The 16,718-nt window shown below is 37.6% G+C and overlaps 1 protein-coding gene across 1 annotated transcript in view; it reads left to right on the top strand.

The window, feature by feature from the left end:
• PSMA6 (proteasome 20S subunit alpha 6) overlaps window positions 1-12,699 on the top strand; it is a 29,386-nt gene extending 16,687 nt beyond the window's left edge. The window contains exons 2-7 of the mRNA XM_079767531.1: window positions 4,329-4,423; window positions 4,684-4,765; window positions 5,387-5,542; window positions 8,444-8,622; window positions 10,599-10,693; window positions 12,453-12,699. Of these exons, the coding sequence (XP_079623657.1) occupies window positions 4,329-4,423; window positions 4,684-4,765; window positions 5,387-5,542; window positions 8,444-8,622; window positions 10,599-10,693; window positions 12,453-12,510 (665 nt within the window). The 3' untranslated portion in view covers window positions 12,511-12,699. The remainder of the gene's footprint in view (window positions 1-4,328; window positions 4,424-4,683; window positions 4,766-5,386; window positions 5,543-8,443; window positions 8,623-10,598; window positions 10,694-12,452) is intronic.
• Window positions 12,700-16,718: the final 4,019 nt, after the last annotated feature.

Raw genomic sequence — 16,718 nt, 5'->3', positions numbered from 1 at the left:
TGGTATGTACTTTGTGAGAGGGATCAGTTTTCAGGATCTTCCAGGTTTCAGTGAGTGATAAAATCTAGCCAATGAAATTCATTGGATATAATACTAGGGGACTCACCTAGCCCCAGGTTCCCAAGTGGAGCAAAGAAACTTAAAGAAAAAGAGGAAGTATAGTATTTCTATGTAAATAAATAAGTGGGGGAAAAATACCCAGACAGGTTTGATTCCCTCTTGTGCCTGTCTACCAACCATGCCCCCTTTACAGTGGGGTCAGCTGCTAGTCCATAGCCTGCTGAGAGAGCATTACAGATGTGCAGTGCCAAGATTCAGCTGTTAATTCTTGAGGGACAGAAGCTTAAAGCTGTCATCCAGGATCGACCTGTTGCTCCGTGTTGTTCTTTTGTTTTTGTGTTGGTACCAGACCAAACCACCAAGAGCCAAAGCAATGAGCAGGAGAATGACACCCATGGCAATTAAGACAGAAGCCAGCATCTTGATATCCTTTACAGGGATCTGCATGCCCAGCATCCTCACATTGCCTTCTCTAAAGTCTCTGGAGATTGCTTCCCCAATCTCAGTGGTGGTGGTGGTGGTGGTGGTGATGATAATGCTTAAGTGTTTTCTTTGGTACAAGACAGTAACATGGCAGTGAATCAGCCATGTCCCAGGGTTGCTGGCCACCATTTCCACAACTTCAAAGGTACCCAGGAAGAGATCTACCACATCTGCTTGGTAACTCTCTTCATTCTGATAGAGGAAGCTCTCTGCATAGAAGTACACAGCGTGCAGGTCAATATCTTGGCCCTTGGCTAGCATGTACCAAGCCACTCATTCTCCTTTGTACATGGTAAGACACTTGAGGTTGGCATAGAGTTTTCCATTAATGGCCTGCATTTTATTGCTCTCCAAGAAAGTTTCATCCTGTAAGTTAACACGATCTGGCTCCTGGGGCCCATGGATTGTCACGTTCTTATCCAGATACCAAGACTGGTTCTCATTAAAAATCAAGAATAACAAGGCAGATTCTTGGTCCATGTCATTTCATAATCCATGGGGCTCCAAGATCCCTTTCTGCAGATAACCAAGGGCACCATCAAGCCACTATTCATGTCCTTGATGGGATCTACTGCAGAATAATAAAGCCAGGAAACACAAGCAGAATCATTGGGTCCAGGGCCAGATCTTTCTGGGATGTTCCCTTTGTAAATGAGAATCTCCCCATTTGCAACAGCATGGATGGACCTGGACAGTATTATGCCAAGCAAAGTAAGCCAGTCAGAGAAAATACATTATACCTTCCAATATTGGCCCACAGACTTATTGTCTTTTTTAATCTTATTGATTAATTTCCATATCCATTCACTCTTGATTATCTTTATTCTGCAGGTAAGTCCATTTGGTTAATTATTTCATTGCAATTATTTGTCTCAGTTCTACAGTTTCTATTTGTTTTTTGTGATGGTGTGTTTTTTTTGTGTGCTTCCTCCACTGAGATTTTCTATCTTATTTCATTTTGAGAATTTTTTTCCATTATGTCATTGAGCATAGTTTTAATAACTTTTCCTGCTAATACATCATCTGGGTTATCTCAGGATTGGTCTCTTGCAAATGGATCACATTTTCCTGATTTGGGTTGTCTTATAGTGTGTGTGTGTGTGTGTGTGTGTGTGTGTGTGTGTGTGTGTGTGTGTGTTTGGTTTGTTTTCTTTTTTGGTATGTTGGAATAATTCTTAATTGTCCTGAACATTTGTGAATGATAGGTTGGGAAGACTAGATTCTGTTATCCTCCAAAGGGTGTGGATTTGTTCTTGGAGGCAGTTAATTTGGGTGGCAGCTCAAAATCTCACTTTTTTATCCTTAGCTAGGCTGCCTGGAGTCTGTCTTGTACATGTGTGGTTATGGAATCAGCTAGAGATTTAGGCAATGCTTATATATAGAAGTTGGGGCTCTCCCTCTCTGGTTCTCTTCTTTTTCTCCCTGACTTTCCAGCATCTGTCTTTACCCTCATACTGCTCTCTAATACTCTAGGCCAAAAGGTCCGAGTTTTCTATGAGTGTTTAGCCCTGACTGGGGCCTGGATGCAGGCTATAGGCCATGAAACTGGAAATTCATCCCATGCCATTCCTTTCTTCCAAACATTGACACCCCACCTCCCCCCTAGAATCTGCCTACTTGGGCCACTTTCTTGTCTCTTTGAGCAGATTGTTTTGTCTAGAATATTTGTGTAGGGATGATGAGAAGTAGAACTGAAGAGCATTTTGAAACATATTTTAGAAGTTATTTGCAATGTAATGGGATGGTAAAAATATTATAATTAGCCAACCTAAGCTAGATTTGAGGATTTCCTTGAAGTGATTTTTCTAGAGTCTTGTTACTCTATTCTTTTGTTCTCTCTTCAATATATAGCCATTTAGAAATATTTGATAAAGGATTTTTATTATAGCTCCTATCAAAGGAAATTCTTTGGTAGGAGTTATAATATAGGTAGTATCTTTCTTAGCTGGTCCTCATCACCAATGGCTTTATGAACAGATGAGGCCAGGCCTCAGACCCAGTTCCCAGAGTAATACTTACAGAATTTTAAAAGCATCTATTATGCCCAGCCGGTGTGGCTCAGTGGTTGAGCATCAACCCATGAACCAGGAGGTCACAGTTCAATTCCCAATCCGGGCACATGCTTGGGTTGCAGGCTCAATCCCCAGTTGGGGGTGTGCAAAAGGCAGCCAATCAATGATTCCCTCTCATCATTGATGTTTCTATCTCTCCATCTCCCTTCCTCTCTGAAATCAGTAAAAACATATTTAAAAAAAAATAAAGATACTGATTGGAGTTATGAGTAATATTTTCTTTTATATTACCTTGTCTTTTCATATTTCCTACAATGAGCATATATTAATTTCTGTTGCTGTGTTCCTAATTACAAAATACATGTTTAGATTAAATTTAAATGTATGGAAATATATAACATAGAATGGGATAGTCTCATCTGTAATTCTACTTTCCAAAGGCAGTCATTATCAACGAAACTACATGGTGCCAAAGTCCTTTGTTTTCATGCTACTGCTAGAGGCCTGGTGCACGAAAGTTGTGCACTGGCGGGCGGGGGGGGGGGTTCCCTCTCAGCCTGGCCTGCACCCTCTCGTAGTCCGGGACCCCTCGCTCTTTACTGCCACCTGCAGCGGAGGCAGGAGAGGCTCCGGCCACTGCGCTCGCCAGCTGTGAGCCCAGCTTCTGGCTGAGCAGAGCTCCCCCTGTGGGACCACACTGACCACCAGGGGGCAGCTCCTGCATTGAGCGTCTGCCCCTGGTGGTCAGTGCATGTCATAGCGACCGGTCGTTCCCCCGTTTGGTCGATTTGCATATTAGGGTTTTATTATATAAGTATTGATTCAGCATTTTAACTGGGTAATGGTTTGATAGCAACTAAAAGCGTATAAGCTGAAGTTTGTTATAGACAAACTAAAGAATCCTATAAAAATGCAAAAAACGTGATCCCGAAAAATTCAGCTAGGAGGGGAAAAAAATACAAAATAATCTAAGAGCAATTAAAATTGCATATGGTCAAATTAGTTATTGACCAAAAGTTAACAAAAATATTAAATCTAGAGCAACTAAATTTGACCTAGGATAAACCAGACTTAGAAATAATGGCCACAAAAACCAACTTTTAACCCTTTGCACTCGCTTGCTTTTTTCTTCTACTCGGGATTTAATGCTAACCGTGTCGAGTCACACTTGACATCCGAGTGCAAAAGGTTAAAATGATAAAAACATGGCCCTGGATGGTGTTTTTCAGTGGTGAGAGTGTTGGCCCACGCACTGATAGGTCATGGGTTTGATTCCTGGTCGTGGGTTTGATTCCCAGTCAAGGGCACATACCTGGATTGCAGGTTCGATCCCTGGCCCCCGTCAGGTTGTTGCAGTAGGCAACCAATTGATATGTCTCTCTCAAATCGATGTTTCTATCTCCTTTGTCTCTCTCCCCCTCCCTCCCTTCACTCTCTGAAAAGCAATGGAAAAAATACCCTGGGGTGAGGAATAAAATATATTTTTTTCCAATGATAAAACATAATTGACAAAGATATAATAAATTAACTAAATCTTTATTTGAAATTTGGTACTTGAGCCTGATAAAAAAGATTTCAGTAAAATTAAAATGGAAAGAAATGGAGTTGGTTTAATTATGATTTATTATTACCATTATTTTGACTTTTCATGTCTTAGCCAGCATTCCATATTAGCTCTTATAGCTGTCTCATTCTTTTTAATTATTGCTATTATCCATTGCATAAATCTATGATAATTTATTCTGCCTTTTAAAAAACTATTCTGTCTTCCAGAATATGCTTTTAAGGCTATTAACCAGGGTGGCCTTACATCAGTAGCTGTCAGAGGGAAAGACTGTGCAGTAATTGTCACACAGAAGAAAGTACCTGTAAGTAATACTGCCCTGATAGCCGATTATTTCAGAATATAATGCCAGAATTTTTCACAAGTTTGTACAGAGGGATATTATTACCTATAACTGTTAACATTATTCTTGCTTTGACTCTACTTTCCTAGTATTTACTAATTGGTTTTAACTATAAAGCAAACAAAAAACATTTATTATATAGTGTATTATTTAATTTCACAGTATTTTTATCACTACACAGAGATTTTTAAAAAATTATCTTGATTTCTTTTGTTTATTAGGACAAATTATTGGATTCCAGCACAGTGACTCACTTATTCAAGATAACGGAAAACATTGGCTGTGTGATGACAGGAATGACAGGTAATTGGCTCAATGTCTACTTAGATTTGTTATTTTCTTCTAATTATTTTTTAGTTTTGTACTAATTTTAAAAGTATAATAAAATTAGATATCCATACTACTGTTAGGGAAACTGGGCCCCTCTCACAGATGATTTATTTCAGATGTAGTTAATAGTGTAAGGGGATGTAAGTCAGTAAATTTCAAACCTGGTAATAATGACATTGGATAGAAGTAGGTGAGAATTATAAAAAATTACTTTGGGTTTCTATTTTCTGAAATAAGGGAAAATTCAAGCTTACCAAAAAAGATCAAGAGAAACATTCTCTCCTTAAGATTTGGTATTAGGGAGTTATTAGTTATAGAAACTATTTTGGCAGTTCTATACACAGTACTGCCCTTTAAAGGGCTCAGAATAAAATGACAGTACTGTGTATGGAACTTCATCTTAAAATTTTTTTCTTTTTGTTATATACTTATCATTGACTATTCATTGGTGGAATAAAACACCATAGTGGACTACTTCTGCTTTCCTTAAGTCGTAATGGAGATATATATATATCCATTATATATATGGAATATTGTCTGGCTTGGAGGGTCATTCTTTGCTTCTAAAGAACTAAACCTTTTTTATGCTCTTAGCTGACAGCAGGTCCCAGGTACAGAGGGCACGCTATGAGGCAGCTAATTGGAAATACAAGTATGGCTATGAGATTCCTGTGGACATGCTGTGTAAAAGAATTGCTGATATTTCTCAGGTCTACACACAGAATGCTGAAATGAGGCCCCTTGGTTGTTGTAAGTATGCTAAGAAGTACCTTAAGTAATTGATGAATTTAGAATTTTTCTTAGAGAAGATGCATAAAGAAAATTATTTCAGTAACACCTAGGTTCTGAACATGTGGTTTGGAAATTGTGAGGAAATCTTTATAATTTATAATTAGTCAGCAATGAAGGATAGGTTTCACAACAGTATTTACAGTATTATCTTGAAACTTTAGATGCTATTAGACTTTTTATCAAAATATTTTTGTTTAGTGTGTGTGATTTGAAAGATTAAACTGTTGTTATATTAGGCTTTTGTAATGGGGGTTCTACGGCAATTCTAGATTACTTGTTCAAAGAAAATACCTAAATTAGGCACGTTAGCAATGTAGTTGTTTTCTTGACCACTCTAAAGAATCAGGCTCACACACACATGCCTGATTCATATTTTTAGAATAAATTTCTTTTAAAAAAAAAACAAGGAAAATTTTATTGGGAGAGGGATATGGTTTACTGATTTTAGACTTAATGTAGTAAATTACTCTGAAAAATTCAACACAGGTTTGCTTTTGGCATAGTGTCATTCATTTATGAGAATTAAAGCAGTCAATGTAATGATTTCTCTTTAGCATCTAATTCTATTTTTTAACCTTTCACAAATTCTCCCTTCATTTCTTTGGTGATACTCTTTCCTGTACCTCACTTTCCTTAGCTCATCCTCTTCTGTTGGTCTCTTAGTAATGTTGCTCACCAGGTTTTTCTCTGTGGTCCTCTCCCTCTTTGTTCTGTCTATATGGTCTCACCCTCTGTCACATTAGCTCTAGCCCAGTCCCTTCCTCCATGTCCCACAGATACTTCAAATTTGAAATCATTACTATTTTCCTATTTTCTTTTTTAAAAAAATATATTTTATTGATTTTTTACAGAGAGGAAGGGAGAGAGAGAGTTAGAAACATCGATGAGAGAGAAACATCAATCAGCTGCCTCCTGCACACCCCCCACTGGGGATGTGCCCGCAACCAAGGTACATGCCATTGACCGGAATCGAACCCAGGACCCTTCAGTCCACAGGCCGATACTCTATCCACTGAGCCAAACCGGTCAGGGCTATTTTCCTACTTTCATCCTTTTCTTTTGTATCCCCACCCCACCTTCCCTGCTCATCTGATTATTCATCAGGCTTTTCCTCAGAATATCTGTTTCTTCTCCATTTCCGGTTACTTTTTCATTATCTCTTGCCTTTGCCACTAAATTTACTTGTTTCTTCTCTCCCTTCTCACTCTTTCCGAATCTGTCTTTCATATTGCTGCATGAGTTAATCATTCTAAAGTCAAATTTGGTTGTTGCTCCCTTGGAAAAACTGATTACTATTGGCTAGTGTGTCAATCCCAAACTCCTTAATATGATATGCAAGGCCTCTTACAGTTTACTCCCAAGTTGCCTCTTTCTTGTACTGCTTTCCTCCCTCATCTGAAGACCCAGTCACACCGATCATTTTTCATTTCTTTGGTCTACCCTGACCTTTCATGTCTTGCTTTGATTGCCTTGCATGTCCTTATAACCTATTAAACCCTGTTCAGCTTGCAAGACCCTGGAATAGAGAAGTGTTTCTTGCTTCCCCCAGGCAGTAAGTGGATATCTCTTTCATGTTGCTGTTGTACTTGGTCTATATCAAGTATGAAATGTAAAGAAAATTACAGGGTAACATAACATTTGAATAAAGCAGATATCGGATCACCGTGATAGTGTTTGTCAATAAAATAAGGTTGAAAATTCCTCATTAGGAGACTCTGTAAAAATCTATAAATTTGAATAAAGTAGTCAGCTCATACTGAATTTTAGAAGAAGACACTTTAAAAGAGGTTCATATCTAGAATGTAAGAAAGCAGGAGTTAAGCCATTCTTTAAATACATACTTTGTTACCTGCTCTGCTGAGTAGAAAGAAGTTTGATGGTAGTGGCTATTTTAGTTGTCACGTCATATGTCAATCTAATAACATTAGGTTTGTAATAAATTTATGTACAGAATTTAGAATTTTAATTATACTGGCTTCTAGGGGAATGTATACCAACAACAACAAAGATGGGCAGTGTAGACATGAGCATTAGCCCCTATGTGTATTTCACTTTGCTCCAGCATTCCCAAGTTGTGTTACATATACTTTTAGGACCTTGGAACTTTCATCACTAGTTCTTAAATTTAAGAAAAGAGAGAAGTATTTCTTGGTTAAGTAAATTTAAGGACTACTGAGCTAAAAATAGGTCAACCTACACAGAACACTTTAGAACACCTATGCTATTGTATATTATTTTCTCCAAAAGAATTATATAATAAGTGTATTTTCCAAATTTATTTGACCAAGTAACATCTTGAGGAATTAGGATTCAAAGAAACATGCTTTGAGTAATAGCAAGGATTCAGAAAATTTTTTGTGGATTACATTTGTGATAATTTGAACTTTCTAAAAATCTGTATTAAAACCTTTTTCAGTGTTAACCTATATTTTGTTTATCGGGGTTTTTTGTTGGTTGGTTGGTTGGTTGTTTTGTTTGTTTTTTCCTTCTTTGTTTTTAAATATATATTTATTTTAGAGAGAGAGGAAGGGAGAGGGAGAAAGAGATAGAAACATTAATAATGAAAAGAGAATCATCCATCAGCTGCCTCCTGCACACCCCCACTGGGGATCAAGCTAGCAACCTGGGCATGTGCCCTGACCAGGAATCAAACCGGCGAACTCTTGGTTCATGGGTCGATGCTCAACCATTGAGCCACACTGGCTAGACTGTTTTATCAGGTTTTTTTTTTTTTAGAGCAAAACACATATTCTAAAATAGTTGGCCAGAGTAATGATTAACAAGAGCTATATGACAACACAAGCATTTTTGCTGTATAAAGGTATAAGATATTTAATGAGGGTCTTCCTTTCTTTTTAGGTATGATTTTAATTGGTATAGATGAAGAACAAGGCCCTCAGGTGTACAAGTGTGATCCTGCAGGTTACTACTGTGGGTTTAAAGCCACTGCAGCAGGCGTTAAACAAACTGAGTCAACCAGCTTTCTTGAAAAAAAAGTGAAGAAGAAATTTGATTGGACATTTGAACAGACAGTGGAAGTAAGTTAGCTAAAAGAAGCTAAGGTTTTTTTAATGCTCTATAGAATAGTCAAGATCACTGCATACTTGACATTCTATAAACTTTATTCCTGGGTTATATCACAAGATCCAAGTTTGTTAGCTGAATAGTAAAATAGCTGACATGGGAACAACGAGGACTGCTTTTCACTTAATTTCTTATCTCATTCCATAATGTATTTGAAATTGCTTTCAACAAAATACATCTAAGATGGAAAAATATAACTAAGAATAGGAATCAAAGACTAGACCTAAAAGCCTGCATGGTTATGACTCAAAGTAGGCTTACACTTCTTGGTAGCAAAAGCGAAAAAATGGAGTCAGTAATGTTGCTCTTATGGTGTGCTAATGGAAAAATAAATAGCCACACATCAAATTCTCTTCCTAGTAAAAGAACATGCTCACAGGATGACTTGGTAAAGTAATTATATCTGGGATGCAAAAATAGAGCTAGCTTTATGCAGGGTTCTTGAGGGGATTATGTATTATGATTGGGAACTTTACCTTGTTAGGACAAGATAAGGTTCTTTTTTTTGACAAGCTAAAATTCTTCTACAAATATTAATAACACTAGACTAAAGAAGCCTCTTATTTATTGCCAAGAAGTTAAAAACAAAAAATTTAGTAGATACTGGAATGAGGGTCTGTGATACAGCCCTTTCTAAAGACTAATAATATGATTCTGACAAATGACAAAAGGAAAATTACCATCTAATCCTATATAATAAAAGCCTACAATGCTAAGTGTCCGGTTGTCCAGTCATCCGTTCAACTAATCAAAGCGTAATATGCTAATGATATGCTAAGGCCTCTTAACTGCTCGCTATGACGCGCACTGACCACCAGAGGGCAGACAGTCGACCGGTCGACCAGTCGCTATGATGTGCACTGAAAACCAGGGTCAGAGGCTCCGACCAGTAGATTAGCTTGCTGCTGGGGTCCAGCCTATCGGGACTGAGCGAGACTGAGCGAGATAGGCCAAACATGTCCTGGAGCCCTCCTGTGGTCCCTTCCTGGCTGGCCAACCTCCCGTGTCCCTCCCCGGCCCCAGTTGTGCACCGGTGGGGTCCTTTGGCCTGGCCTGTGCCCTCTCACAATCTGGGACCCCTCAGGGGATGTCGGAGAGCTGGTTTCGGCCTGATCCCACAGGCCAGGCCGAGGGACCCCACTGGTGCACAAATTCATGCACCGTGCCTCTAGTACTTGTATGTTTGGTTGGCAGTATTATTTATACTAACAGGTGATATAAAGCTTGTTTTCATCTGGGAGATACTATGCCCTGTTTAAATGTTTATTAAAGGTTTTTTCTTATTGCAGTTCATAATTACATAAGTAATTAATCACATCAGATACAGAGCCACTTAAAACATTCTTAAATTGTTATTACTATAAATTCCTTGAAAGAAGACTATATCATTCATCTTTTTAAAAAATTGTTTTTATTGATTTTTAGAGAGAGAGGAAGGGAGAGGGGGGGAGAGAGAGAAACATTGATTGGCTGCCTCCTGCACACCCCCTAGCAGGAATTGAACCCACAACCCTAGCATGTGCCCTCGCTGGGAATCAAACCAATAACCTTTCAGTGCACAGGATGATGCCACCCAACTGAGCCACACCAGCCAGGACTATATCATTCATCCTCTCCTCATCTCACCCCAAATGCTAAGCATAGGGCCTGGCATGTAGTGGTCATTAACCAAATAGACAGTTTTGTGTAAATGTTTCTATTTTGCTTATGGACCCCTTTGATTTATGGCTGGACTGATGTAAACAAGTTTCTTTTCATTGGCAGGCGACATATTAGAGTTAAGCAATCTGTTAGTGGCTATGGAAGTACATCACTGAAACATGGAGCAAAAATGAATAGCATGTGGTTAATTAATGATTTGAATAAGCTTGGAATGAGAAAATCTTGGAGTCTGAAAAATACCATATTTTAATGTTGATGCTTTTTTCAGACTGCAATTACCTGCCTGTCTACTGTTCTATCAATTGATTTCAAACCTTCAGAAATAGAAGTTGGAGTAGTTACAGTTGAAAATCCTAAATTCAGGTGAGTTATTTTGTTGACCAGGTACTTTAGAAGTTTGCCAAGTGATAAATTCCAGCCTAGAAAGTTAGACATGTGGGGTCCATTTGTCCTATAGCGTGGGGAAAGAAAACATTTTCTTGTACTACAGTTATAGTATTTTCCCTTCAGCACCTGAGAGATCTGTTTTTAAACTTACTGATGTCTCTTTAAGACAGATATAACAGCTTTTCTTCTTGTTTCAAAGTGATTTTTTATCTAATACCATAGGTGATATAAAATAACCTCCTTTATAAAGTAAGAAGTAAATATAAGTGTTTTTCTTTTTTTAGTTTAAGGTCAATAGAAATTCAACTATCAAAGTAATTTTCAAGTTTTTCAGGTAGAGCCTCAATTATTTAGTGGTTATATATGTGAAGAGCAAATATGAAATACTAATATACATCAAACCCTATCTAGAGATCTTTGGAAGCCCCAAATTTTGAATACAGCTCATTGAATTACAGATGCTGGATGTCTGTCTGTTCTTACTAAGTGAACTAAGTGACTAATTACCACAAATCAACCTTACAGCTTCCATGAGTCAAATCTGTACTGGATGCTTAATACATGTAAGCTCACTTAATCCTCCCAGCAACCCTTTGAGGTCATTACTTACCATGAACTTGGTTGCTTTTTTGAATAGTGGAAAATACTTCAGTTAAGTCCACAGATGCGAGGAACTGCTGGAAGGGAAGGCGTATTAACTATTATGTATATCTGCTTTTAGGTCACAATTGTAAGTACACATGGTTATGGTTAGGGGTAGACCAAGCCTTAAAGAGTTTTTTGGTAGTATGCCTTTTTCTACTTTGTTCTTTTTGTTGCCTGCAGGTAAGTGATACAAACATGAAAGATTTAAGAAAAATTAACATTTTTGTTTTCTGTAGGAAAAGATCTTTTTTTTATAAGGTAAAATACAATTCTTTTTTTTTAATCAGTAAAATTTCATCAAGAACAATTTACAGATCTCTCTAATGGACTTGCAATTAGTTTTTGTTTTCTATTCTGAGACCTTCCTATAACCTTACAATTCTTATTTCCATCAGTTAGTTAAATAGATAAGAAACCAAAGATCCTGTGTTTTCAAAAAGCCCTTGTATCATTTATAAATCCTGTGATAGTAAGTTTACTTAAATAATAACTAGATTATATAACATAAACATCAACAACTATATAAGCTGCTTATTATATTGCCCCAAAATGCCCTAAATAATGTCACTTTGACAAATTTTACTTTTTAGTGGTCCAGCAGTGATAGGTCGTGTTAAAAGTTACCAAGCAGTTGATTTCTTTGGGGCAGACATCATTTAGAAAATACCATATGTTCAGCCATACCATATGGAGTGCCTTCTTATTAGTGCCTTAAGCAGCTAATACAAACTTGAGTTATACTAGGTATAAAGGCATTTTGACGTAAGAGCTAAAATAGAATGCTTTATGTGTAGTTTAGCTTTATATTTAAATATTTTCTATCATAGCTGCAACTAAAAGACCTAATTCTAGATCTGATGTCAAGTAATCATATTTGTGTATACAAGGAGTTGCTATGACATCTGGGAATTCCTTCAAAATAATCTAAAGGAATGAGTAGTGGGTGTATAGATTTTTTAAAGATTAGCTGTAAATTGACAATTGTTGACGTGTGTTCATTACTAGCCTACTTCATGTGTGTTTGGAATTTTGCATAATAAAATTTTCAAAAAGTAAATGATTTTGGTTTTTCTTTCCCTTTGCTTTCTAGGATTCTTACAGAAGCAGAGATTGACACTCATCTTGTTGCTCTAGCAGAGAGAGACTAAACATGGTAGTCAGTTTACCAACCATTACGCCACTTGCCTGTGTGTTTGGTAACAACAGATGAACATTATGGAGGCCTTTGGATTGAAAAAGGAACCTCTCCCACTCCTGCCACTGAAGTGGTTAGGGCTCTGTATAAATAAAAACAGTGCTTTTGGAAAACAATTGCATCCTGTCTTCTTTACCTCCAGTTTTATGTATTAATCCATTAGTAGATGCAGACTGTTAAATGTTCACCATCTTGACATTGTGGCTTTATTCATTTTGTTGACACAGATCTAAGTTTCTGTGGCTTAAGAAACTTAATTGCTGGAAATTTATACTATAGCTAAATGGCATAATTAATAAATAGCAAACTAGAACTCTGGCTTTAAAACTTTCTCTAACTGTAAGCAAGGCCTTTATTTCATAATTCCTCATTCATTCAAATGGGATATTTCTGAACGTGGATTCCAGGTTCCATTGGAAGTTTTAATTCTAGTAAAAGATTAGCATTATTGATATTCAGTAGTTTTGAGATACACATTTAATCTATATTCAATAGGAACCAGTATTTTTAAGAGCAGAAATTAGAGTTACCTTTGGGAAATAGTAGGGCTAGAAAAGCTGTAGAATATGTGTATTTTATATGTTGCCTTAAGATTAATTATTTAAATCCTACTCTAAGGAGTGTTCTATAGTAGATATATCAACAATGTTAAGGAAAAAAGAGCAAACTATATACTCAAAATAATCTTTATTTATGTACAGAATTAAGTTTTTTAAAAAATTTCCTGAGTGATTCTCTAGTGGCCTAATTGTTTTTGGATGATCCAGAAATCTTGGCGTGTCTAAGGCTGATACATTCCTTGTCCTCATTTGCGCTGGATGAGACTGGTGCTGTTGGTGTTCCCTCACACAGTGAGTGTGGTTGTTGGTCTAAATGCCAGTCCTTGAGTCAGTTGCCCCTCTTTCTGTAGCCACCAGGCCCACACAAGGGGAGGCCATGTGAACTTGTGACCACCAGAAGCAGGAAACTTCACCAACCACATCCTCTGCATAGCTAAGTCCTGAGGTGTAAAGTACCCTAAAAGGGAAGCAGGGTTCTTCCAGTTCAGAGGCCACTGCTCTGGGACTACCCGTCCAAATCCACTAGGCTCTCTAAAGAGGCTGCCGTCATTCTGAAAGTGGAGTCTGTGTAGAAGTTTCATGAACAGACCAGGACATTCTATACCTTAGAATCCTGACTGACTGTTACAGGATAGTGAAAAGCTAGGAAAATTCCTAAGTGGAATAGGGAAACAGACAAGAAAATGAAACAAGGCCAGACAGTTTGTGCAGCTTGCAGCAGTCTTAATCTTGAGAACAAATGGCTAATACCTCTCCTCACTAAACAATGAAGGAAAGGGGGGAATTTTAATGCCTCTTGTTCCTAACCAGAAAATACATCGCATAAATCACCCTGGAACTCTAAGGCAGGAGGGGGGAAGGAAAAAAGGAAGAGTTTTATCACCCACTAAAAGAAGTCAGCTGTCTTGGGGAAAGGACAGTTTTATCTCCTTAAACAGATAAGCCAGCAGCCTCAGGGCTGGTCAGGATAAAATCACCAAGCCCCAGGGGCTGCTGTGACTCTGTTGGTTGAGCGTTGTACCGAGAGGATTCTGGGTCAGGGCACGTGCCCAGGTTGTGAGCTCAATCCCAACAGATGGGCGTGTGTGAGGCAACCCATCGATGTTCTACTCTCACATCTCATATCTCCCTTTCCCTCTCTCTTTAAAACCAATAAAAACATTTTTTAAAAAAGGTAAAGTCGCCAAGTGCTTTTCAAATTCTGGAAAAGCCATAAACAAAAGGATATCTGGTCTGTGCAAGGATATCTGGCAGAGGAATTTCTAAACATATAGACAGAAAAGTATAAAAGCCAAACCTCTACCAGGCACCACTCCGAAGATTAGCTGAGAAGGCCTATTTCATAAGCCAGATGTATTTTGATAAGATTTGCATGCCGTGCTTCTTTGATGAATTTACTTGTTTTACTTTAATAAATTCGCTTTACTACAACGCAACTGTCCGTGGTCACTCATTTGAATTCTTTCTCACGAGACTGACAAGAACAGGAGGGGACAGCCCTCTCCCTTCAACTCAGAGGGCTGTTCACGTACACCTTGGCTGGTGTTTCTGGTGCCTGTAACAAGTTTATCTTCCTGGAATCATGGATTAGAGACTAGCAAATAACTCAATTCCTATAAGAAAATACCTTCTAGTGACAGCAAACAAAAATTCTCTGTTAGAAAAATAAGGCTTTTAGAATTGTAATGCAAAATCTAGATGAATTAATTTAATTATAGCTTTAAGAATGTTGAATTGTTTATTTTATGCTTTAAAAAACTAGAAGAAATAAAGGTTAATTTAAGTCTGCGAACATGAAATCTGTGTTGTTTATTTAAATAATCTGGGATGAATAACAAGAGTTTGCAGAAGTCTTATACAAATGCTAAGAAAAATATTTTTACAACTTTAACTACCTTTACCCAGAGGGCATTCTGATAAACTAGTAAGAAATAAAAGAATACATTTGAAAATTGACATTCAGAGCGTTATGTTCAGACATTCATGAATGTGAAGGTATTTGGATAGACATCTGGCTTCCCTTTTGGTTCCCGTTTTTATGAAGAAACACTTTTGGCCCAGCTGCTGTGGCTCAGTGGTTGAGGGAGGACCCATGAACCAGGAAATCGGGGCACAGCCAGGGTTGTGGGCTGGATCTCTAGTAGGGGGCGTGCAGGAGGCAGCTGATCGATGATTCTCATCATTGATGTTTCTGTCTTCCTCTTGTTGAAATTAATAAAAAAAAAAAAGAGTTTTGTACCTTTTGGGTTGTAAGTGATCTGCAAACCAAGTACTCGGCTCCCTCACTAGCCCCCAAATCCAAGATTCAGATCTGTGCCACAAGCAAATTACTCCTTGAAGGATCTCCAGGATCTCCCTTAGAGTCAGAAATGCTAAGGTTAAATATATTCTGACTGGCTACTGCATTTTCAAAATAAGTCTAAACAGTAAACATTGTAATAGTGAATTAGTGGTAGGCACTTCCATTGAAATCAGGGATGATTCCAGGATGACTGTCAACCTCCATTTATTTTACATTCCAGAAAACCCAACTAATAGGAGTTATCAGAACACCAATAGGAAAATGTACTAACAACATAGGTCATGAAAATTTTCTAATCAATAGACTTGGAAAAAAATGATTAATCTCAAATTTAAAATGCAAATTACAAGATATTTCCATTAAACTTTTAAATTATAAGTATAATATAAAATGTACTTGGTACTTTGCAAGTACTTAATAAATATTTGTTGAATGAAGGAATGATGAGATATGTTAGAAGTTACTCATTCAGCTGGTGGAAGGATAAACGGTCACTTTCTGGAGGGCAACTTGGGAATATGAATCAATAAAAAACTGTAAGAATTTTTCCTAGGGAGGTAATTGAAGATGCAGAATTACATCAGTAATTTTTTTGTACAGCAGTAAGTTACATTGCATCCAATATTGTGGAATATTGAACAGTCATTAAAATAAGCTTTGAAGAATAATTAATGAAAACATTCACAATGTAATATTATGGAAGAAACAGGATGGAAAATACACGGTGTGATCCATGCAGCGGACACTTGGGACACATTTCATTCCCTTGGCCTGGACGGCTCTGACTCCTGCCTGCAGCATCCCCCCTTTCGTGCTCCATGCGTTTGCTTCCGAAAGTTAGGAAGGTGCTCAGTGTGTGCAAGCCTAACACCACGAGCAGCGTGTAAATGCCAACTGAAGTTGGTAGATGAATGTCCCAGCCTCATGAGGTATTTCTGGAATGGGCCATAGAAAACTGAAACTGCAAAATTTAGTGCATGTCTTAATTTCCTGGGAGAGACCCCCACGTAGCTTTCATCAGATATTCAAAAAAGTCTGTTATGCACGAAAGGAGCACCACTGGCAGGAAACAGTAGAAGAAAACAATGTAATGTGAACAGTGGTTATTTCTAGTGGAAATTATTTTGGTTGTATAAGGCAGAATTATGAGCACGTTTTATTTTTTTTCTTTATATTCTCTTTTGAATAAGGAATGTGCATGAATAAGTTAAAGGCGGATGTGTTAATTAATGTGTTAACTGATTATAGCTCAAAATATTTTGCTGCCATTAAAAATGTTTTAAAATAATTTAAAATGAC

The sequence above is a fragment of the Cnephaeus nilssonii genome (genome assembly GCF_951640355.1).
Source record: "Cnephaeus nilssonii genome assembly, chromosome: 4".
In the NCBI taxonomy this organism is placed as follows: Eukaryota; Metazoa; Chordata; class Mammalia; order Chiroptera; family Vespertilionidae; genus Cnephaeus; species Cnephaeus nilssonii.
This window is presented reverse-complemented; position numbering and strand designations above follow the sequence as displayed.